General features: G+C 54.1%; 2 protein-coding genes and 1 long non-coding RNA gene across 3 annotated transcripts; all 3 read left to right on the top strand.

Annotated features, from left to right (window-relative positions):
* Window positions 1–3,907: 3,907 nt before the first annotated feature.
* Window positions 3,908–9,187, top strand: LOC141276217 (uncharacterized). Its single transcript, XR_012325463.1, has 3 exons — window positions 3,908–3,984; window positions 6,164–6,332; window positions 9,088–9,187. It is a non-coding gene; the product is annotated as an uncharacterized lncRNA (long non-coding RNA).
* A 5,395-nt stretch (window positions 9,188–14,582) lies between these two features.
* On the top strand, window positions 14,583–17,958 carry LOC117307854 (gap junction beta-5 protein). The gene is made up of 2 exons (XM_033838380.2): window positions 14,583–14,739; window positions 16,767–17,958. The coding sequence occupies exon 2, from the start codon at window positions 16,791–16,793 to the stop codon at window positions 17,610–17,612; it is 822 nt and encodes a 273-aa protein (XP_033694271.1). The 5' UTR covers window positions 14,583–14,739; window positions 16,767–16,790; the 3' UTR covers window positions 17,613–17,958.
* A 2,522-nt stretch (window positions 17,959–20,480) lies between these two features.
* On the top strand, window positions 20,481–21,734 carry GJB4 (gap junction protein beta 4). Its single transcript, XM_033838399.2, has one exon. It carries the CDS (start codon window positions 20,584–20,586, stop codon window positions 21,541–21,543), a length of 960 nt encoding a protein of 319 aa, XP_033694290.2. The 5' UTR covers window positions 20,481–20,583; the 3' UTR covers window positions 21,544–21,734.
* Window positions 21,735–23,916: the final 2,182 nt, after the last annotated feature.

The following is a 23,916-nucleotide window of genomic DNA, read 5'->3' as shown; positions in this document are numbered from 1 at the left end:
CTCTCCACACACACCGCCTCCACCACCTGCCTGCAACGGTACCTGCCTTTCCCACCACCACCATGTTTGTCCTGTCATTCATTCATTCACGAATTACTGAGAGCCTCCTAGGTACCTGAGTCTACACTAGACCCTGGGGTGATGGCCTCAAGCAGACAGACAGGATCCCCCTCTCATGGAGCTTACCTTCTAGCTGGCGCAGACAGACAGACAAATGAGCAATGTAATTTTAGGTAGTGATACACTGTGACGAGTTAGAGTACTAGGAGGGTGGCAGTGAGGAGAGAAATTGGTGGTCAGGGAAGGCCTCTCTGAAGCCAAGCATAATGGTTTTAAAGTATGTCCATAAATTCTATGAAATATGTCCACTGGTTTCACAAAGTAGAATCTAATATCCCTCCCCATAGGCCCCTTATGTGCAGGCTGTACTTAGTGACTCATTTCTAACAAAAAGAATATGGCAGAAGTAAGGATATGTTGACCATGTATGACTTCCAAGATAGGGCATAAAAGGCATTGTGGATTCCACCTGCCTCTCTCTCTCTCTGTTTTTTCACTCTAGGGGAAGCCAGCCATGAAAATGCTCAAGGAGCCCCATGGAGAGGCCCAGATGGCTGGGAACTGAGGCCTCCTGCCAACAGCCATATGAGTGCACCATCTTGGAAGTGGATCCTCCAGGATCAGTCAAGCCTTCGGATGACTGCAGCCAGTGCCAACATCCTCACTGCAGCCACATGAGAGACCCTGAGCCAAAACTACCTGGCTGAGCCACTCTGGGCCAATTCATCCACTAGACACAGGAGACACAGTGCCCAGGGCCTACAATACTTTTAGGACCCACAAAAAAGTTTTAATTTCCATTCAAGTTAGGAGAAAGAAATTTTAGGCCAAAGAAAATGCTTTAATATCTAATACTAATGTATCTATCGTTATACCAACACAATCATAAAATATAATTTTTTTGGCCATGCCCTGCAGCATGCAGGATCTTAGTTCCCCAACCAGGGATCGAACCCATGCCCCCTGCAATGGAAGCAGAGTCCTAACCACTGGACCGCCAGGGAATTCCCAAAATATAAGTTTTAATATTCTTTTAAGAAGGAAGGGGCCAACAAAGACAAACATCATAATGTGGTTCTGCAGCTGCTCTCAAATTCCTGACCACAGAAACTTTGGGATAATAAATATTTGCTATTTTAAGCTACTAAATTTGGGGGTAATCTGTTACACCAAATTACCAAATTTTGAGCACCATTTGTTACATGGCCTTGTGAAGATTTGAGGGCAGAGCACTGCAGACAGGGAAGAGCAAGTGCAAAGGCCCTGGGGTAGATGTAATCTTGGCATGTTCAAAATGAACAGAAAAAAACTTAACCCCTTTCAGCCTCTGTTTTCTCATCTGTAAAATGGGGGTGGTGATCATCACAGCTCCCCATTAGTTTGTTGTTGGGGGTTAAATGAACAGTATCTGGCACAAAGTAAGCCCTCTATGTTTGCTTTTATTATCCAGCCTCCTCCTGGCCTCTATTCCTCCTCCCATGTCCTGCCTGTACCCGATATCTGAAGGCCTGAGCCATCCTCTCACCTGCCACCTCAGTCTTCTCCCACCCCTGATCTCCACCCACACGTCCAGCAGCTGGGGGTCCAGAGAGGCTTCTAGATGGGATCCTGAGAGAAATTTTTCTGGGAGAAACAGCTGTTCCACAGATGGGGATGGGAGGAATTCAAGCTTTGCAGCTCTCTCCTGAAATCACTGCTTTCCTTTCCCATCACACACTTGCTAACTTACCCAGATCCAGTGAGAGTCTCCTACAATCCTAGAAAATTCCTGATTCTCAGGCAAAGCCCCTACTTTCCACTAAAATCCCACCATTTGCCCACACATCCACCTGTGCTCTGCCGAAGCAGGGAGAAGCCCTCCTCCACCACTGTGATGGTGTAAAGGCCAAAGCAGAGTCATAGCCCAAGGTCCCAGCCACAGTGGTGGAGGGAGGGTCAGAATTACTTTACACACACACACACAGACACACACACACACACACAGACACACACACACAGACACACACACACACACACACACACTCCTGTACAGGGAAGTCTGAACTCTCCCTTTGCTTAGGATGAGTCCTTCAGACAGGATCACAAACAGGTTAGGAAGGAGAGTGTTGGAGTCAACAGTCCATAGACTGGCTGGGTGTAGCAGATGTGTCCATCACTGCTGGCTCCACTCACTGCCCCTGCCAAGCAGAGACACCATATTCTGTAACGGTAATAACAACAACAACAATAATAATAATAATCTGTAGTGGCAGGGTGCTTCCTCCATGCCAGGCACTGTCCTAAAACCTTTACATGCATTCAGTCCTCACAGCAACCACATAAGGCATGGACCATTATTACCTCCAATGATGAACTGAGAGCACAGAAAGGTGAAGTAACTTGCCCAGAATCACACAGGGGCCAAGTAGGGATTCAAAGCCAAGCTCTCCATCAGCAGAGTGCAGCCTGAGCCATACTGGCCTGCGTGCCCCACCCGTCTAGGCCACAGCTGCCTGGACCCCAGGGTGGCCAGTCCACAAGAGGAAGGGCAGGCCAATCTGTTGCTCTGTTAGCTAGACTGGCAGCAGGGGGCACAGAGGCCAAAAGGAGAAGCTGAGCATCCAGGATGTAGCAGGGACAGATGGCCTTCAGGGCCCAGTGTCAGAGAGGACAGAGCGGCAGTGCAGACAAGAGCCAAGATGAGATGACGGAGGAGCTACTGGGTGAGGGGCCTGAGACAACCTCGATTCTGCGGCTCCCAAGTTCCAGGCTGCTGGAGGCCTGGCGGTCCGGCACTCCTGCCCTCGGAGACCTGGAAACCCTGCTGCATCTACAAGACATCCCCTTTATGGGGCGAGCTTGGAAAAGTCTCCCATCCTGGCTCTCAGATGAGCTCTGGCCAGAACATACTGTGTGACCTTGGGTAAGTTACTTAACCTCTCTGAGCCTCAGACTACTCCATGGAATGGAATTTTGTGAGAATTCAAATAGATATTGTGTGTGCAGCAGTTTAGGAGGCTGCCGGCACATGATAGGTGTGAAGTAGATGGTAGAGACTGCCGGGATATTTCTGGTACTTTTTCCCACCACCTCCACCTTTTGGTGAACTAAATCAGGGTGAGCACAGTTCACATTTGGGCTGGGGCCCTGGTGACACTTGGCCAATGGGGCCCTAAGTGAGTTGCGCCACGAGCCTCAGGTGCCTCATCTGGGTGAGAACATTGCTGTGGGACGCCTGGGTCAACTGTCCGCACCCCAGCTCCCCTCTGGGGCCCTGACCTCTGCCCAGTGTTATCAGCCCCCTTTCCTGCCCCCAGCCAACAGCTAGAATCTGCCCTGTTGTTTTCCTTTAATAAACTTATTTGGAGATAATGTAAAAATTACACATGTAGTTCAGAGAGCTCTAGTATACCCTTCACCTAGCTTCCCTTCCTGTTAACATCTTACACAACCGTGGTGGTATGCTTACCAAAACCAAGAGATTAACATTCACACAATTCTGTAAACCGAACTCAAGATGTATTCAGACTCCAACTTCACTGTCTCTCTTCTGCCTGGTGTTTAAATTTGCTGAGTGTTCTGTGCAGGGATTGAGACGTCCCCAGCCCAGCCCTGCCCTCAAGGAACTCACAGCCTGGGGCGGGGTGGGGACCAGATATGGAAAAACAAGCCGATTACCCAGAGAGAGGAAGCACGCCTTGCCCTTAGTTCCTGCAGGGGAGGGTCTCAGTCTGAGCCAGCCTTGAGGGACGAGTAGTGCCTGCCCCCTTTTCCTCTTTCACCATCTCCAGAAGCCAAAGGGGTTCCTACAGGCCCGTTTCCCCATGACTTCCCAGTGAAGGCAAAGGCAGAACCACAAAGTAAGCAAAGACGAGGCATTCTGGAAGCAGACAGACCGACCAGCCCAAGCCCAGCTTCACCTCAGCGCTGTGTGACTCTGAGCAGGTGACTTAACCTCTCTGGGCTTCGGTTTCCTTGCTCTTTCCTTCCCTTTCTCTCCATCTCTCTTTCATACCCTGCGTTGCGGGCTCTCTCTGTCAGAAACAGTGTCTTTCTGTCTCCAGTTCATCTCCCCTCGGCCTCTCCCAGCCTTGGCCCTCCCCCCATCTCAAACCCCTTGGAGTCCCATTCATTTTGAGAGGCTGTCTGTATGGATTGCTGCCTGGCCCAGTCCTGGGGCTCAAAGAGCTGTGTAATTATCCACTTGGAGCCGAGGGGGAGTGATAACCAGTTCTTCCTCCCTCCTTCCCTGCCTGCCTCACGTTCGTCCATTTCCCTCAAACGTCCCCAGGGAAGCTGATTATGGAGAAGCCCGCTGGGTGAGGAGGGGCGGAAGGTCAGAGAAAGTGAATGGGGGCATCCCTCCAACCTCCACCAAATACTATGGTAGTGACACCCCACCCCCCTATCCCCTTCCCTACCCCGTCCCCTCAACTCCCAACCCCCACCTGGGCCCTTTGTCTGCCCTGGACAGCACAGCTTAATCTCTAGACCATTATCTCCAGCCTGGAGATGTTCTGGAGATATGTTCCAGCCTGTTTGGCCAACTGTCCCCGGGACACCTCCCCGTGTACATTCCACTGGCCCTGAAACCTCCAAACCTGGACACACCATCCCCCCCTACTTCCCCCAACCCTACCCTCCTCCTCCTAATGTCCCGAAGCACCTGCCACCCCGGCTCTCAATAATACACCTGACATCATTCTTGCCTCACTCCCCTCGGCTAAGCCTCCATAACCACCCATTTCTCTGTTTACCACAGACACCAGCACCAGCTTCCGCATCCTAAAAGTCACCTGGGAACAGACCCCTTCCTCAGGATAGCCTGGGGTCCCTTCAAACTCGCAATGCCCGGGTCTGACTATATCATCTTCCCCCCAGTCTCCCTGCTTCATCCGTGGCACCTCTTCTTCCCAATCACTGATCCCAAACCTCTCTTACTCCTCCTTCCCCTCTCTACCTGCAGCCAAACACTCCCTGTTTTTTGCCAGGAGAATGAACTTTGGGGTCGGTAAGAACTGAGCTACAATCCCAGCTGTATCATTTCCTAACTGTGTGACCTGGAGCAGATGACTTCACTTCTGACCCTCAGTTTGATCATCTGTAAAATGGGGCTAAGGGTACCCACCTTGCAGGGCTGTTGAGAAAACGCCCAGAACGACCATCTCAGATGACTACAGGGCCAGGCAAGTCCCATGCATGAGGGAAGAGGCCGGGAGGGGTCAGTGCAAACTAGAGAGCAGATGCCTCATCAAAAGGGGGCAGCTGTTCGTCACTCTACCTATCAATGCCACAGGGAATGTGGGCCCCGCGTTGCTAGAACTTCCAAGTTTTCAAGAGCGGCCCCCAACCAGCTTTTCATGTGGAATCTCCAGATATGTATATGTTGGCAATTAATTGAAATGTTTCTTTAAGCCCCATGAAGGCCAAACAAAACATTTGCCTCCAGGTCACCAGTCTGTACTCTCGGAAGTGTGCAAGGAGTTGGACCCAGTGCCCGCGCATAACAGAGAGTCAATAAACATTAATTCCCTTCTCTGCCCTGCTTATCGATTCTCTCAAAAGGAAAAAACAAAAGTCACTCCCGGCCGTTCCTCCCACTCTACCCTGATCGTCATCATCATCTCCACGCAGCCCTCACTGGCCAGCAGCCGCCAGGCCCTGTCCATCCACAGACCCCGGCAGGGCTCTGCGCCCCTCCTCCAAGGTGCCTCCCCTCCCTGGGTCCCCCCATTCCTGGCCTTCTGGGCAGAAGGAAGCTCTCTGCTTGGGTCCAACCCTTCAAAGCCCCTGCCCTTTCACTGTCTAACTTATATTTCCGACAACCTATAAAGTATTATTGACCCTAACATGCAAATGAGGAAAATGGGGTCCAGAGAGTGTACATCAGTCAACAGATACTTATCAAACACCTACCATGCACCAGGCTCCATTAAATGGCAAACCCAGGGTCACACAGAGTATTCTTGGTTGCGAGCGACAGAAACCTAAATTAAACAGACTCGGGCAGAGGGACCGTGCAGTGGGGAAACAACACTGGGTTCCAAAGATAAACGGAGCCGGAGACGCAAACATCTTCCAAGCACTCACGTGCTCTTCATCTCTGCTTCCCGCTCTGTCCCAGGATCATTATCTCATCCAGCCGAGCAGCATTTCCAAACAGCAGGACACCAGCTGGTCCAGCGTTTATCATCAACGGACTCTGTCCCTGCGCATATTCCGAAGTCCCAGGGAAGGACCCCTGGCAGATCAGCGTGGGTTACACTGTCACTTTGGGTTGATCAACTGACAAGGTAGGTGTGACTGATGAGCTCGGTTTGGGGCCAGCCTCACCCCTGGGCCAATCGACAGTCTACAGGAGAGCAAGCTTGTGAGGCTGGTTAGCCTAAGGACGGGGGAATCGCACAGGAAGTGAGGCTGCTGCTTGTTCAACAACAGATGTCTTAGTTTGGGCTCTCCCAAAAGGCAAGCCTGAGACACGGGTTTGCAAACAAGTTGCTTATTTGGGAGGTGATCCCAGGAAATATGGGCATGGGAATGGGGAGTGAGGCAGAGAAGGGAAGGAAGCTGGTGAAGGTATGTAATTGAGTGAGTTTCTCTGGACAACTGAGCTCAGTCCTGCTGGGGATTGAACTCAGTCTGGGAAAGACTAGGACGCGGACCTCACAGTTATCTCAACCCAAGGGGGAGGAGCCTGGAGGAATCATGCCCTAACTTCCGTAAGGCATTGGCTGAAGGCTGCCCCCCGTGAGGTGGCAATTCCCTGGCACTTCCAGGCTGCCCCATTCACGGGCAGAGAGACCCCAGAAGCCCAGAGAGCCCCGGCCGGCCTAGTGGCAGGTGCCGGCCACTGGGCACTGAGCCCACCTACTGTAAGTCACCATGCTTTACATAGGTCCCCTCGACCACCAAAGCAGAACAGGCCAAGGAGACGTGGGCTGGGTTCTGACAGCACCCACCCCCTGTACTCACTGCTTCATGGAACAAAGTTTAAAACCCAGATCTGCCCAATTGTTTGCAATAAGCCATGTGGTCCCCACACTAGACCGTGACTGAGCAGAGGTGCTGAGCACCCAGGCCAGAGTCCACAGGGAGGTCCCTGGCCCTGGAATGCCAGCAGCAGAGAATGTGGTGGCCAGTGGCCAAAGCTGCAAGAACTGTACATCGGCCTCCCGACCCTCTGCAGAGGAGGCTGCGCAAGCTGCCCAGGGACAGCAGAGCACCCGGTGATTTGGGCCTGGCTGGAGGGAGGGGGAGGTACGGAAGCATCGGGCCCCCAGCCTCAGGGACAGTGGGCCTCACTGCTGCCGTGACTCAGTCTGCCCAGAGCCACAGAAATAGCAGAGAGAGGCCAAGGGGCGAGGCCAGCTCCAGCCCCCTCGGGCTGAGCACGGGAGCATAGGCAGAACTGGGGGTGGGTTTAGGGCCCCAGGGGAACAGCGTGGCTATGTGCCCACCTGGGGCCCCAGGAAGATAAAATAAGAACGTTGGGAGTTCCCTGGCGGTCCAGTGGTTAAGACTCCGTGCTTCCACTGCAGGGGACACGGGTTCGATCCCTGGTCAGGGAACCAAGATCCCCCCGCATGCTGTGCGGTGCAGCCAATATTATTAATTAAAATCTAATATCTAAAAAAAAATAAAATAAAAAATAAGAATGTCCACCCAAGCAACCAGAGAGTTATAGCCTGCAGAGCAGGGAAGTAAAGGAATGGGGGCTGGCCGTGCCAGCCATGACCCACCACACTTTTCCTCTCTATCACTTTCCTCCACATCAGCCGTCACCCCCGGGTACAGGAATGACACTAAGTCTCAGAAAGAAAACTTGGCTTGGTCAAGTACATGCGGCTAGGTAGTAGAGGGGGACTTGAGCCCGGGTCTGTGCGGGCTCTGTCTGTCACCCAGCTCTCTCCCCTTCCCAGCTCTGCTTCCTCTCTGCCGTGCCTGTCTCCCACCCTTCCTAGACTCCTGCCATCCCACAACTCCCCTCGTTCTGCAAAAGCATAGCCGTGAAGTCTCGCCAGGGATGGGAACTCACAACTCTTTCCAGGAGAAAGCAAAGCTTCTCTAGCAAAGGAGCAGGCTGTCTGGCTAAAGCCAGCCCAGGCCTCACAGCAGACGCAGGTCAGCAGCAGAGGAAGCTCTCCCGGCGGCTGGGTCCGGCTCTTCCCCCAGAACCTACGTGACGGGGTCTCCCCCACCCCGCTCTAGGCATCTGGAGGGAGGAATCCGATCTGCAGCATCTCGTGTCCTTCCAGTGACGGAGAAGGATTGGACTGCTCAGGCCCACACGGCTGTTTACCTCTCCCCGCATTTCCCCTCAGCGGAGCTGAGACGGGCTCTCCCAAAGACATGTCCAAGTCATCGGGGACAGGAATCAGAGAGCAGCGTCAGCTCAGTCTCACTCCCAGATAGCGGTCCTGGCTGAGAATTACGGCAGCCAGCATTTATTACATGTTTATTAGGTACCAGGTGTATATATTTTACATATTTTTATTCATCTGAGCCTTACAACGATCCTATGAGGTAGGTTCTAGCGTAGTCCCTATGTTCCATGTGAAACTGAGGCCCAGAGAGGCTAAAAACTTGTGCAGGGCTGCACAGCCGGTAAGCAGGATTGCTGGGGTGGGAATTCAGGCAGCCAAGCTCCAGAGCCCAGACTCTCAAAACAGTTTCACTTCAGTACCCTTGTGCCCAAGGATTTGGCGGTGTTCTTGGCTTTTTTACTTTCAATAAACAGAATCATTCATCCGTTCATCTCCGAATACTCATAAAGCACCTACTACATGCCAGGTGCTATGCCAGATGGTGGAGATGGAGCAGCGAGCATGATTCCCATGGCCTGACCTCTGGGCCTGGTCCTCTTGAAGATTACGGTCTAAAGGAGGAGAGGACATTAAACACACAAGCACACCCATAACTCTAGGAATGCAGTTGTGACAGGGATACAACAGAGAAGCACATGCAAAGAGAATAGATAACAAAGAACCTGACCTAGTTTCAGGGGTTAAGAATGGCTTTCCTGAAAGTGACATTTAAATTGATATCCAGAGGGACTTCCCTGGTGGCTCAGTGGTTAAGAATCCGCCTGCCAATGCAGGACACGCGGGCTTGAGCCCTGGTCCGGGGAGATCCCACATGCTGCGGAGCAACTAAGCCCGTGAGACACAACTACGGAGCCCGCACGCCTAGAGCCCGTGCTCCACAGCAAGAGAAGCCACCGCAATGAGAAGCCTGCGCACCACAATGAAGAGTAGCCCCTGCTCGCCTCAGCTAGAGAAAGCCCGTGTGCAGCAATGAAGACCCAACGCAGCCAAAAATAAATAAATAAATTTATTTTTAAAATAATAATAAAAAAATAAATTGATCTCTGGAACTTGATGGTAGCTAGCTCAAAGAAAATGAGGAAAGAGCATTGAGTCATGTGCAAAGGCCCTGAGGTGGGAAAGAGACTCCTCCGTTCTAGAAAGTGAAAGAAGGCCACTGTGCTGGAGCACAAAAACGGAAGGGAAGAGACTGGGAACAAAGGCTGGCAGAGGCCAGGTCATGCAGGACTTTATAGGACATATTAGCAACCGGAGTTTTTTTTTCAAGACAATGGGGAGCCTCTGAAAGACCCGGAACAGATTGTTTTAATATGATTTGTGTTTTCCAAAGATGACTCTGCTTGTGTGGACAACTGCTTAGAGAGGGGCCAGGTGAGAGCAGGGAGTGTTACACACAGGATGCACATAGAGCATTTGACATGGTTTCTGGCACAGGGGCGGCGCCCGGTGACGAAGCTGATACCATTACCCCATTGTCCAGCCTTCCCACCTCTCCTGAGAACAGTGAACGGACACCACCTTGGCCTCACAGGCCAACCTAGCTTGTTCGTCCAAGACCAAAAGTTTACTTGCCTTTGGGAACAGTAGTTTTGATGGGTAACTGGTGGGGTATCGGGCCCCGATGCCTGTGCTGTCCTCTGCCCTCTGCATTCAGAAGGGAGCCTGGGGGGACGGCTAGTCTCCAGAAAAGACTCCAACTCTCACCCACCCCACACCCATGAACAGGGAGAACAGGCAGGGCTCAGCCTGAGCCAGAAGAACATGTTGGAGGCGGTGACAAGAGCCAGGAGTACCTGGGCTGAAAACTGGGGGGACAGAGACAGCCCAGTAGAGGCCAGGGAACCAGGAAAGAGCAGAGTGGGGAAGGGATAGGGTGACAGATATAAAACAAGATCTAACTGCAGGTCAGATGGCTCTCCAGCAGCTCCTTTGATGTGTCTGTCCCCATCTCCCCAGAAGAAGCGAACCCTTCCCCAGCTCTGATCCCCCGCCTTTCTACCTCGCTTGTCAGCTTCCTGAAAACGTGCCACCCACGGCTCTCTGGCTTCTGTCCCCATCGCTCTGCAGAAATCACTCGGGCAAAAGTCCCCAGGGACCTGACCGGCCTCTCTACCGCTGGGTTTCCTCCCCTGCCCGCCCTGGTTTCCCTGTCCCTTACTGTGCTTTCTCCTCCACAAGCATCTTTCTTGCCTGCTTCCTAGACGTCAGTGCTCCCCCGAGCTCTGCCTGGACCATCTTCTCTTCTCACTCCGCACACTCTCCCAAAGTCACCTCGTCCACCCCGACAGCGGCTCCCACCACCCCCTTGGGGCTGAGAACCCCCAAAGTACATGCCCAGCTGTTGCTGCCAGCTGCTGGCTACGGACAATCCACACAGCTGTCCTCCACACTCTCCCATTCAGCACATGGAACATTGAACTAACTCCCAAACATCTGGGAAGAACTCCCCCTCACCTGCTCCTCCCCTCCCCCCCAAGCAACCTGCTCTCCTCCCGTATTCCTTCCTTCCATCAGGAGACCCACCACCTGCCCAATCACCAAAACTAGCAAACTGGGCGCCCTCCTGGGTCTTCCTCCTGCCTCCTTCCCTGCATCCACTCAGAGTCCAAACACTGCCAGTTGTATCTGACAGCTATTTCCCAAATCCACCCGTCTGGCTCATCTCTTCCCCAAATCATTGCAGTAATTTTTTTACTGGTCTCGCACGCCTCTTCCTTCGAAGAGCGGGAGCTTTCTAAACATACCATCAATCCTCATTATTCACAGATTCCATATGGGTGAGTTTGTCTAGTCACTAAAATTTATTTGTTTAACCCCAAAATCAATACTTGCAGTGCTTTCGCTGTCATCCGTGGACACGCACAGAGCAGCAAAACACTTGAGTCACCGATGTGCACATTCCCAGCTGAGGTTGAACAAGGGGTTGCTTGGTCTTCTTGTTTCAGCTGATACTGTAAACAAGTGCCCCACTGGAGGTTGATTTAGTACCCCTTTTTTGCATTTTTGTGCTTGTGGAAGGTGATTCTGCTGTTTAAACTGGCCCCCAAGCGTAGCACTGAAGTACTGTCTGGTGTTCCCAAGCATAGGAAGGTTGTGATGGGCCTTAGGGAGAAAATACGTGTTAGATGAGCTTTGTTCAGGGGGACTTCCCTGGCAGTCCAGTGGTTAAGACTGCTTGCTTCCACGGCAGGAGGCACGGGTTCAATCCCTGGATCCCTAAGATCCCACATGCCGGGGCCAAAACAAAAGAGGATAGAAAGATGAGCTTCGTTCAGGAGTAAGTAATAGCGCTGTTGGCCATTGAGTTCAACATTAATGATTCAACACTATATATAATTAAGGTGTCTTTCAAGAGAAACACACGTAGAACAAGGTTACGTATTGATCAGTTGATGAAAATGCTGTAACCAGAGGCTCGCAGGAACCGAACCCTGTATTTCCCCTACTGGCAAAGTTTCAAGATTTGCTAATTCAGTGTTTGTGGTGACTTACAGAACGTAACTACCATGAAGAATGAGAATTGACTGTACCAATCTGAACACATAGCCTCCTTCCTTCCCCCAGGTCTCCCTCTGCACACAAGATCAATCCAAGCCCCTTAACACAGTGTTCCAGATCTTTCACGGTCCAGAATGTCCTTGCTTTTTAGTGCCCCCACTGCTGCCTCCTCCAGCCCACTCTCCAAAGCTCTTCCATCATCCTTCACTGCACACTCTATGCCCTCTGCCTCAAAGGCCTGTCCTCCTCATCTCCTCTTGGTGAACTCCTACACATCTTTCAAGACCCAGCTTAAATGTCACTTTGTCTGGGTCTCCCTCTGGCAGAACTTGACACTCCCCTCTCTGTTGTATGTCTCTTATAGCTCTTCTCACAACGTTGTACCCGATCCATTCATGTGTCTCCTCTCTCCTGTACTTGGCAATCATTTGGAGGAAGAACGTAGAGGGGGACAGATATGTGTGACTCTCTTTGCAGGGTGTGTATATTTCATACATCATTCATTCCAAAAACGTAAACAGAGGCCTAACGTGGTACCTAACAGGCCCCATACTAGGCACTCAGGGCCCAGCACTGCCCCACAGTGTGTAGCATCATGCCCATAGTGTGGCCTGGGTGGAAGAGTGTGTGCATGTGGGATGTGCCACGCTCGCTGTAGACCTGCGGTGTTTGTGGCTCTTGGACACACCGTCCATTGAATTCAGGCCCCGTGTGACCTGCTGATAAAGGACATCTTAGAAGCTAATTAGACCAACAGGCTGCGACCAGGCACTAATGAGAAACCCTCCCGGGGCACCTCCTGCCTGCCCTCCCCACTCCCCAACCGTCACTGCCTGACCCGGGTTTTGCCTTTTTAACCCAAAGACATCATCCATCCACATGAGATTTCCTCTGGCGAGTAGTCTGTCTCCCCCTCCTTTCTCTGCCTTCCTTACATCTCAGAGAGAAGAGATGAACAGGGAAGGGGGGAGGAAGTCATTTTGGGTACCCACCACGTGCCAGGTGTGTGCGGGCAGTTCACATACATCAGAGGCAGTGGTAGAAAGCGCTTCCTTTGTGCCGGGCACTGTTCTGGCACTGTGTCTCTATTGGCTGGGCTAATCTGTGCGCCAACCCTACGAGGTAGGCAATGCTATTGTCCCACTGCACGGATAGGAAACTGGCACCACATGCAGAGGAAGAGGCAGAGCCGGATTCAGGCCACGCAGCCTGCACTCAGGCACCGCCCTGCATCGCTCTCACTGTCCTCACAGGACACCCCTCACGGGCACAGAATGTCTCATTGTACATCCGAGAAACAGGGAAAGTCCCCAGATCTGAAGGAACCAGAGGTGAGATTCAAATCCAGGGCTGTGAGATTCCAGATGCAGGGGTGTGGGCCCAGACGTAGGGGTGTATGAGCTCCAGATGCAGATCTCCCCTGCCTTAAGGCAGCTCCTTCTTCTGCCTCACCCATTAGACAGGGAGGCACCTGCTCTGAACAGGACTCATCCACTCCAAGGGACCCCAAGTCCCTTCTGCTGGAACTCACCCTCAACGTCCTTCTTACATCTCTGTGTCTCTGGGACCCTATCTGTGTGCCTGCCCCGGGCTGGGAGACCCTGACAACCTCTTCTGCTCCTCTCTTTATCTGTGTAGCCCAGCCCCAAACACAGCACCTGGCACACAGCCGTGTCTCAGCAATGATTCTTGAATTCAAAACACGGGCTGATGGAAGGGCTAGTGTGTCTGGTATGGGGGTAGGGGGCAGCCCCTCGGGGTCGGGGTAGACAGTGAAGGGCAGTCAGCCATGAAAGGGTTGGGGAGGAGCTTGGTGTACGTGTCTGGGGAGGAGTGGGGCTGTGTGTGCAGGGGAGAGGGTGGCTTTCTGTACAATGCCTCAGATACTCAGTGTTGGGGTGCAAAGACTGAACTAGATTCCAGCAGCAATGGGAAGCTGGGCCCAGAAACTGTTCCACGAGCTCTTCGCCATCATGAGAGGCTATGCAGCTGGTACTAGACTTATCAACTGGTAATTAAGGTCAAGCTGGTGAGTTCCTGGGGGTCAGGGGCTGATCCGTGTTATGTTGTGCTCACGACAAGCCCCTAAAAATGTCCGTTCATGGGAACTGATTTGCTCATTCAACAGGCGGGTCCCTGGAGCAAATTCAATTAAAATCAACTACTCCAATACAGTCTGATGAGAGTGTGGAGGCTGAGAGCAGTGGAAGCCCCGAGATGGGGCCCTAAGCCACCTGGGCCTGCACAGTCAGGGAAGGCTTCTTGGAGGAGTAGGCCAGGTGAGGAGAAAGGTGAAGGAAGGGCATCCAGGTGGGGACTATTGATGGGCAAAAGCATTTGGGCTGGAGAGAGAATTTGGGACTCATGGCATTTCCAAAGGTAACTGAAGCTGTGAGAACAGAAGGCCACTGAGCAGCAACTAGAGAGGGAGGAGTGTCTGGAGCGGCCCATAGCGTCCCAAGAAGTGGCAGTGGGAATTTCTGGAAAGGATAAGAAGCCAGGTCAGGCCTCGGCTTCTTCCACACAAGGCCAGGGACGGGAAGACAAGCGGGGACTCAGAGTGGACCTGTGGTTGTCCCCAAGAGGATGCCAGGATTTGGGGCCCAGCCCCTGGGAGGAGGGAACCCCTAAATTTCCTTGGCCTCATCAGAGGCAGTCTGGGGAGGCTGGGGCCCAGCCAGTGGCAGTGCCTGGCGCAGCTCCTCCTCCTGGCCAGCGGCACACCCAGGCTGCCTGCCGAAATGTGCAGGCTCTGTCCTAGGAACGGGCTTCCCCAGACACTCTCCCTGGTTCTGACATGAGTTCCCGCTGCCTGCTGAGTTCGACGGCTGGCAGCCAGGAGCCGGTACCCAGAGAGCCCTGAGGAGTAGCCACTCAGGTAAGGCCATCTGTGTCCAGATGTGCTCTGCCCCTCAGCACACCTGGAAGGGGGAGACTTCTCTGGTGGAGTGCCGGGGGAGTGGCCTGAACACAAGGCCGCCCTGCGTCCTGATGGTGGAGGAATGAAGATGGGCCCCCCCCCTCCTCTGCTCTGAGTTTTTCACCTTTCTCCCCAGCTGAGCAGAGGTGGGAGCCAGGGACTGAGTGGGAGAGGGGCTCCCAGAGGGGCCAGGAGCTAAGCAGATGGGGCAGCTCTACCTGGGCCTGCAAAACCCCGCCAACCCCAGGTTGGGCTGGGCGGAGCACCCCTGGGCTAGAGCCTCCTTGGGTGTTCCCTGAGAAGCTGCCAGGAGTTCCACCCACCTTAAGCAGGACTGAGCAAAGACAAGCGGATGATTCAGAGCGGGGGCCCACATTCTTATGTAGACAGGACAGTGGAGAGACAGGGCAGGGAGCAGAGTCACCCCCAGCCTCCCCTACCGGGGATTCACCTGGTGGAGGAGGGAGTGGACACAGCAGGCAGCTTCCCGAAACCCAAGGAAAGGGGCCCAGGCCCAGAGTGTGGGCTCCGAAGCCAGCCTGCCTGGGTTCAAATCCCAGCTCTGCCGCTTACCAGCTGTGTAACTATGAGCAAACCTCTCTGTGCTCCACTTCCTCATCTGTAAATTGGGAATAAAACATATACCCTTTTATACAGTTGCTGTATTGATTCATGCAAAGTGCTCAGAACAGTGCTGGCGCTGCATAAACACCCGATAAATGCTGGCTTTTATCACTACCCTGCCCATCTGCAGTGGATCACGCAGCTGGTGGAGGGGGCGGCGGAGGCAGGACAGCACAGTCACCTTTGGCCTAGACCAGCACTAACCCCTTAGAGCAACAGGCTGTGCAGACAGGCTCCCTGAGGTCCCAGGGAGCCCAGTAGGGTAAGACCACCGTGCACAGGTCTCAGTGGACCGCCCCCAGGAGCCAGACAGAGGAATTCCAAGAGAGGCCGTGGGCGCCCCTCACTCTGAACCATTGTCACATTCCCTAATTGGAGGTAAATCTGATTCCTGTGTGTTCATCACACCAAACTCGCCAGCAGAACTGACCAGAGCAGCATTTCCCATTTCGGTGTCTTGACAAGGCTGTTCTACAAGATGACAAAAAAGGGTTCTACAGTCAAAGGAGTTGGTGCAATGCTGCATATTCTGTCCTCCTTTGGGAGATTCATAATGTGAATTTATTAGCATGGTCAAGTAAAGGGACCTATTTAACTGTGCGCTGAACATAGTGCTTGACTACTTTTCTTGAACACAGAAGAGAATCCTTTTCTCTTGCTGCTTCTGTTGCCAGCCTATTGAGCAGGGTTCCATGGAACACCAGTTTGGGAAGCACAGGAATACCAGGCTACTCTACGAAGCCTATTGTATCAATATCAAGAGAATCATCGCTTTTGTTTCAGCTGCATTGCCATTGGCCTTGCTTCAAGTGAGCCGCACGTGAGCAGGACACTGCCTGGATATTTATGGTGTTACAACAGACGGGAGTTTGGGGACGAGGTTCCAGCCTCCTCTCTAGCCCCATCCCCCAAACCAAGTAAAAGGCAAAGAGCGGGTTCCCCTTGGGAGGAAGCTGTCTAAGGGGAGACAGCCTAGCTCAGAAAGGAAAGGAGAAGTCATCCCCAGGTCTGACTCGCTGAGGAGGAGGGCCATGGTTGGGAGAGAGAGGGAAGTCAGCATGTCCCACCTCCTTAAGACCTGGGAGGACGAGTGGCTCCCCGGACCTGCCTTCACCCACTGCTATGGGGAAGAGTTGGGTTCTGGGCTGAATGACCTGTGCTCAAGGCCCAGCTCTGCACCTAATCGTGTGTGACCCTGCACAACCCCTCTGAACCTCAGTTTCCCTCAGCTGTAAAGGGGACGATAATAGAACCTAGCTCCGCCGTGGTTGGGAGGATCCAATCCAGTGACACTGTCTTATAAGGTGCTGAGCGTGAGCGTTCTATAAACTTGGGAAATGACAGTCATCCTCTCCCTGCAGTAGCGGCCGACGCCCGGGGCCACCATGAACTGGGGGATCTTCGAGGGGCTCCTGAGCGGGGTCAACAAGTACTCCACAGCCTTCGGGCGCATCTGGCTGTCCCTGGTCTTCATCTTCCGCGTGCTGGTGTACCTGGTGACGGCCGAGCGCGTGTGGAGTGATGACCACAAGGACTTCGACTGTGACACCCGCCAGCCGGGCTGCTCCAACGTCTGCTTCGACGAGTTCTTCCCCGTGTCCCACGTGCGCCTCTGGGCCCTGCAGCTCATCCTGGTCACGTGCCCCTCGCTGCTCGTGGTCATGCACGTGGCCTACCGTGAGGCCCAGGAGAAGAAGCACCAAGAGGCAGCAGGGAAGAACGGCGGGCGCCTCTACCCGGACCCCGGCAAGAAGCGGGGCGGGCTCTGGTGGACGTACGTCTGCAGCCTGGTGTTCAAGGCCGGCGTGGATGCCGCCTTCCTTTACGTGTTCCACTCGTTCTACCCCAAATACACCCTCCCTCGCGTGGTCAGGTGCCACGTGGCTCCGTGTCCCAATACGGTGGACTGCTTCATCTCCAAGCCCACGGAGAAGAACATCTTCACTCTCTTCATGGTGATCATGGCCGTCGTTTGCATCGTGCTCAACCTGGTGGAGCTGGCCTACCTGGTGAACAAGAGGTACCGGGAGTGCCTGCTGGTGAGGAAAGCCCGGGCCACGGGCCTGGGCCACCGCTGGAACTGGGCCACCGCTTCCTCCAAACAGGACGACCTCCGCTTGGACAACCTCACCTTTCTGGGCTCAGACGCTCCCCCTCCTCTCTCACCAGACCACCCTCGAGACCACGTGAATAAAACCATCCTGTGAGGGGCTGCCTGGTCAGGCCTGGGTTGGAAGGACCCGGCAGCCAAGGTGCAGCCTTGGGGGTGGGAGCGCTGTGCGGGGAGTGGGGACAGGCAAGAGGGAGGGTCCGACGACCTGGGTTCAGATCCCTTTTCCCCAGCTCCTGCCACCAACCCCAGCCGTGTGGCCTTGGGCAAGTTACCCCTCGGAGCTGAACCTCGGCTTCCTTTTGTGTACAACGGAGATGATGAGGCGCCCCCCAACAGGGCTGCCGCTGTGAGGAGGGGCTTAATACGAGAATGGATGTGCACATGCCTTCAGTGTGTGGTGCCCACGGTCAGGGCTTAATAAAAGTCAATTCATTCACTGATTCAAGGTGACCTTTGATCCTTCGACCTTTGTGAGCCTTATCAGGTCATGGGGTCAACATCTCTGCCCCTGCAAAGGGCTGCACTTGATCTAGCCAGGTAAGAGCGCCCCCAGCACTCCTGTGGGTGTCATGCCCCTTGCTCATGCTCAAGTCTAGCCTTTATCCCCAGTTGCAGTTTTAGGCCCATGGGTTGTCTGCAAAGAGAGTGGAGCTTAATTACATGGGGAACTGCGTGTCTCGGTGGAAAGTTAATGGACTTTTGAGTCATAACACTTGCATTTGAACACAAGTTCCAGTGGAACTCTGAGAAAGCGACTACAGCTCCTCTCCAAAATGGGTTAACAATGCTGAGCTGGTGGGGTCGTGAGTCTGGATGAGCTCACGACTGCGGATGGGGTTAGCCGTCTGTGAAAAGGCCACATAAGCATTAGTCACTGGTGTTAGGAAGTGCTCTATAAATGCTTGTGGGAAATGAGGCAAAGGAGCCCCTCCCTGGCTGCACATTAACGTTCACTGTTCCAGGCCCAAGGCCTCTCTGCAGCCCCCACTGGGTCACACTCCGACTTCCCTGGAAACCCAGGCCCATAGAGGCTGGACAGGGAGGCTGTGCATTTCATGCTGCGACCTGCATTCCTTGTCTCCACTAGGGCAGAGGTGCCCTTGTCCAGAGAAACCATAGGCAGGCCCTCCCACGCCCTACACAACTCACCAGCAGCCCAAGCTCTAGTCCCCAGAAATGCCCTGCCAGGGTAGAATGCAATCCAGGACTGGATCATAGATGTCAGCTGCTGAGGGCCTCAGAACCAGGCTTCCAGAGAAAAGGTAGGAGAGAGGCCTGGGGACAGGGGGACGGGGGCAATAGGGCAATGAGAGGGGGACAGGGACAATGCCATCTGGTGCCAACCAGGTCCCGAACACGAGGCTACCAGGCTCCTGCGCCTGCTCGGGCAGTGTCCCTGCCAGCACGGGGAGCCAGACCCAGCCATGCCTGGCCAAGCTGCAGAGAAGGCGTGGGCCAGGGGAGAAGAGACACGGGTGTTTGCTCTGAACGTGGGCCCAGCAAGCCCGCCCGCCTACCTGCCTGCCCACCCGATCGCTCTCATTTGGTTCACTGGCTCAGAAAGCTCCCCCAGCAGGGGAGTGAGGAACAAAAGCTGCCTCCAGGAGGCCCTCAGGCAGATGGGCAGACAGACCGGCCCAGGGGCAGGAGACTGGCTGCTAGACCCAAGAAAGGTGAGGACCAAATCGGGAAGGAGGCTGGGCTGGGAGGCAGCGATGGGCTGACGATCCCCAGGGGACCTCGGGCTGTGGGCCAGACTTCAGGGAGGAGTAGGGGGGACAGAGGATCTCTGGAGAAACCCCAGCGAAGCCCCAAGGAGGGGAACGAATGTCCTGCCAGACCAAAGGGAGGACAGAAGACTAGAGAAGAGATAAATAAGAGGAGGGATGAGGAAGAAGTGGGGTTTCGACTGGGTTTAGCAAATGTCTATTGTGTGTTCACTGTCTATTGCTGAGTCCTGGGGAATCAGAGACGAATGATATGCGGAGGCTGCCCTCCAGAAGCTGACAGTCTGGCACGGAAAACAGGTGAACAGACCATTTAAGTACCGGTGAGGCATTCTTCCAGAAACGATGGAGGAGGAGGCTCAGAAAATGTCCCAGAGGCACAAGGTTTGAAGATGCTGATACCTGAGTCAGGGATAGGGGAGGGCCCAGGGCCAGAGGTGGAAAACGATGTCACTGCAGGTAAGGGGTGTGGAGGATGGAGCACGCAAGACACAGCCTGAATGAAACAATGGCCTGTGTGGGCAGCAAACAGCCACTGAGCAGACGGAGAGGGGAGATGTCCCTGAAAGAAAAGGTAGATGGTGGGGGGAGGACCGTGCCAGAATCTTAGCTCTGTCCCCTCCCCAATCCCTCCCAAAGGCTGGAATGGTTGGAATTCCAGAGGAACCCACTGTGGTCAGGACAGTCAGCCCTCAGGCCCAGCACCAAAAGAAGGGGTGGCAGGATGATACCAAGCCACCATGGTTCCAAAGAGCCTGTTTCATTTGGAAGGGAATGTCAGGGTGGGGGACATCCTGGAGCCGGAGAGGAGAATGAGGATGGATATCACTCCGGGGTCTGCCCACCAGGCACAGGGCCTGGCTCATGCTGGCGCTCAGTTGGAGAAAGTTGAAGGATAAAAATCCACATCCCTCAGATTTCCCTGGCGGTCCAGTGGTTAAGACTCCATGCTGCCACTGCAGGCGGCACGGGTTCGATCCCTGGTAGGAGAAGCTCTGCACGCTATGCCACGCGGCCAAGAAAAAAAGATGCACATCCCTCCCGTCCTGCCGGGTCCAGCCCTGGGGGCTGATGGGAGAGCAGATCGTCCAACCCGCACTTTGTTACTATTTCTTTAGAAATCACGTGACGCCGCAGGCCTGAAGGCTGGAGTCCATGAGGTTGGTGGGCACATCCATGCAGGACGATTACCCTTCACATGTATCTATTACTTTGTAGAATAAAATATGCCCTGATTTTGGAAGATGGAAGTTCAAAACCAGCTCTGCCACTTCCAGCCGTGGGCCTTGGGCGTGTTCCTCTCTGGGCCTTAGCTTACTACCCCGTGAATTGGGGACAATGGCAATCCTTACCCCACCGAGTCATTGCCAGTGTGGACATGATGATACGGTGGTCGTGAAATGGTTTGCCAGTCACACCCTTAATGAAGGTTCCCACTTCCCGGTTCTCCTAGGCCTTGGGACCCCCTGGTCTAGATCATCCACACGAGGAACAAAGGCCACAGTCAGCATGAACTGGGCGTTCCTGCGGGGCGTCCTGAATGGGGTGAACAAGTACTCCACGGCACTGGGCCGCATCTGGCTGTCCGTGGTCTTCATCTTCCGCGTGCTGGTGTACGTGGTGGCGGCCGAGAAGCTGTGGGATGATGAGCAAAAGGGCTTCATCTGCAACACCCGCCAGCCAGGCTGCGCCAACGTCTGCTACAATGAGTTGTTCCCCGTGTCCCCCGTGCGCCTCTGGGCCCTGCAGCTCATGCTGGTCACGTGTCCCTCACTGCTCGTGGTCATGCGTGCGGTCTACCGCCAGGAGCGCAAGCGGAATCACCGCCTGAAGCACGGGCCCGACGTCCCATCCCTATACAACAACCTGGACAAGAAGCGGGGCGGGCTCTGGTGGACAGACCTGCTGAGTCTCCTCCTCAAGGCGGCCGTCGACTCTGGCTTCCTCTACATCTTTCAGCGCCTCTACCAGGACCGTGACATGCCCCACGTGGTGGCCTGCTCCGAGTCGCCAGGCCCCCGCACTGCGGACTGCTACACCTCCCGGCCCGCGGGGAAGAAGGTCTTCACGCACTTCATGGTGGCCGCAGCCATGCTCAACCTCAGTGAGGTCACCCACCCGGTGGGCAAGAGGTGCCTGGAGACCCTTGGCTACAGATGCCGGGGGTCTCAGTGCTGGACTCACCTGCCCGAGACATGCCCACCGTATGCCCTCTCCCAGGGGGAGCACCCCCCGGATGGGAACTCTGTCCTAATGAAGGCTGGGTCAAGTACAGTGGATGCGGGTGGGTATCCATAACCGGTGAGGTCAGCAGCTGAGATCACCAGAGCCTCTGCCTGCTCCCTAAGGCCACGGCAGGGCAGGTGAGGAACGTGGGTGTGGAGCTCAGGAGACCCACCCAGAGGCTAATGCTGGGAAGCAAATTGGTCTCTGGGTCCTCAGCCCCAGGGCAGGAAGGTTGATGGCTGGAGGGGATTTTATATATGCTGATAGGGTATGTCAAACCCTTAATAAATATGATTTTCTCAGTGTTTTGCAGACCAGGGAGGGAGTGATGGGAAGGAAAGCAGGGGGGTTCACAATGGACCTTGGAGAGAAGGCCAAGACCGCTCAGTGGGCCTCTGAGCCCTGGAACCTCAGATCCAGGTTTACCCATCTCACACACACACACACACACACACACACACACACACACACAGGCACACCACACTCACACACCCACACCACACACAGAGCATGCCCCCAGGACGTGGTGGGAAGCCCAGAGGCTGACCCAGGGGTCTCTGGACTCTGCAACCAGCTGGTCAAAACAGGAGGGGAGGGACCCCAGGAGACCCTGTGCCAGCATGAGTTGGTTCTCAGTGAGTGTCACTCAGATGAGTGCACATGGCTCCCCCATTCCGGCCTCCCGAACCCTGCCCAGCACAGGTCCCCAGAGGTAAGTCCCTTGGAGGGTAGGAGAGGCAGGCCTGCTGTGTGTGGGGCAGTGCCGAGAGCACGTCCCGGATGGGCAGTCTGCCAGTGTGTCTAGGAGGCCCACGCCCACAGGCCAGGGACCCACGGACAGCATCCAAGCTAACGGGCCCCTCACAGATCCTCAAGGATGAGGAACTTCCCTTCTCTTTACTGGCTACACAATCCCTCATCCTCCCCTATACACACCACTCAGACCTTGACAACGGCCAAAACCAGCCTAGACTTGCCCTGAGTCCCAGAACACACACAAATGGCTCATGGGACAACCATCTGGGAGACCCCCAGGCATGTCCCACTCGGCAACCCCCAAACTGACCACGTCATCTTCCCCAAACCTGCCCTCCTCAAGGATCACCACCCCCCCGCCATGAATAAGACTGCCATCCGCCCAATTGTCTAAGCCAGGAGCTAGCCTGACATCCTCATCTCCACCCCATCTCCCAGCCCCTCACACCCCACCTCCCAGTACAGCACCAAATCCCACTAATTTCAACCCCTAAATGTTTCCTGAATCTACCTCTCCTCTCCCACCCCACAGCCTGACCACCTCCCACTGGGCCTCTCCCATCTGCCCTCCTCTACGGGGACAGAGCAGTTGTGTACGAATCTGACCACATCATTCCTCCTGCTTTGACAGTCTTTCCAGCATGGCCACCACCCCCATTGCCCTCCACCTGGCCCCGCTGACCTCCCCAGCCTCACCCCCACCCTCCTCATACCATCATAACACACCAAAGGGCTTGCGGACCTCCAACCAGACACATCACGCTGGGTCGTGCCGGGAGCTTTTGGACATGCTGTTCCCTCTGCTGGAATGCCCTTCCTCCCTCCGCTAGGACGCTTCCTGAAACCCCAGGGACAGCCTCAACCACATTCTCCGTGCGCCAGCCTCGCCTGTACCTCTGCCATTCTCCCCGAATTGGAGGGGTCCTCTCCGCGTGAGTCTGTAAGCCCTTCACGCACAGGACGATGAGTCATCCAGCTCCCTGCTGCCTTCAATAAAAGTTTGTTAAATGAGTGAAGGGGCGATGAGCTGCTTGACAGAAGGGACCGTGTCTCGTTTATCTGAATCTGAATCCTCCACCACACCTAGCCCAGGGAGTTCAGCATGGTGTTTCCTTGCTTGTGTGTTTTGTTGTTTTAACTAATCCAGCCTAAAGGTTGTTTGTTTGTTTTTTTAAGGTATTCAGCAATTATTCTTTATTGTTACTGGAGCTGATAGATACTAAATCATTTAGGAGACACCATTTCATAGGTAGTATACATCCCTTAATCAACTTCATTGTTGCGGAGCTAGAATTCGAAAGAAGGAACATCGTGCCAGCCTCTTCAGCTTTCCAGGGGAACTTGGTACTTCTTCCCAAGGTATCCACCCCCATCATACAGTGAGGGCACAGTGGCAGGAAGCTTAGGTCTGAACGGAATGGCGTTATGCAGATACACTGAATAAGTCCATATTACATATCTTTGGTTGACTCAGTCTCCCGCCCAATAGTTTAAAAACCTCAGTTCACATGTGGGCACCTTCATTCATTCTTTTATTTGTTCATCTAAAAATAGTTATTAAGCACCATTTGTGGGTGCTTATCAGCTATCAGCATCCTTCCCAAGAGGGAAGCTTTGGGGAAACTGGTCATTCCATTTCTGGTACCTCCACACAGCCTAAAGGTTTTTATAGGTGAGGAAACTTTGGCC

The sequence above is a fragment of the Tursiops truncatus genome, chromosome 1 (assembly GCF_011762595.2).
Source record: "Tursiops truncatus isolate mTurTru1 chromosome 1, mTurTru1.mat.Y, whole genome shotgun sequence".
NCBI lineage: Eukaryota > Metazoa > Chordata > Mammalia > Artiodactyla > Delphinidae > Tursiops > Tursiops truncatus.
Note: the sequence above shows the minus strand (reverse complement) of the source record. Positions and strands in the feature narration are given on the sequence as shown.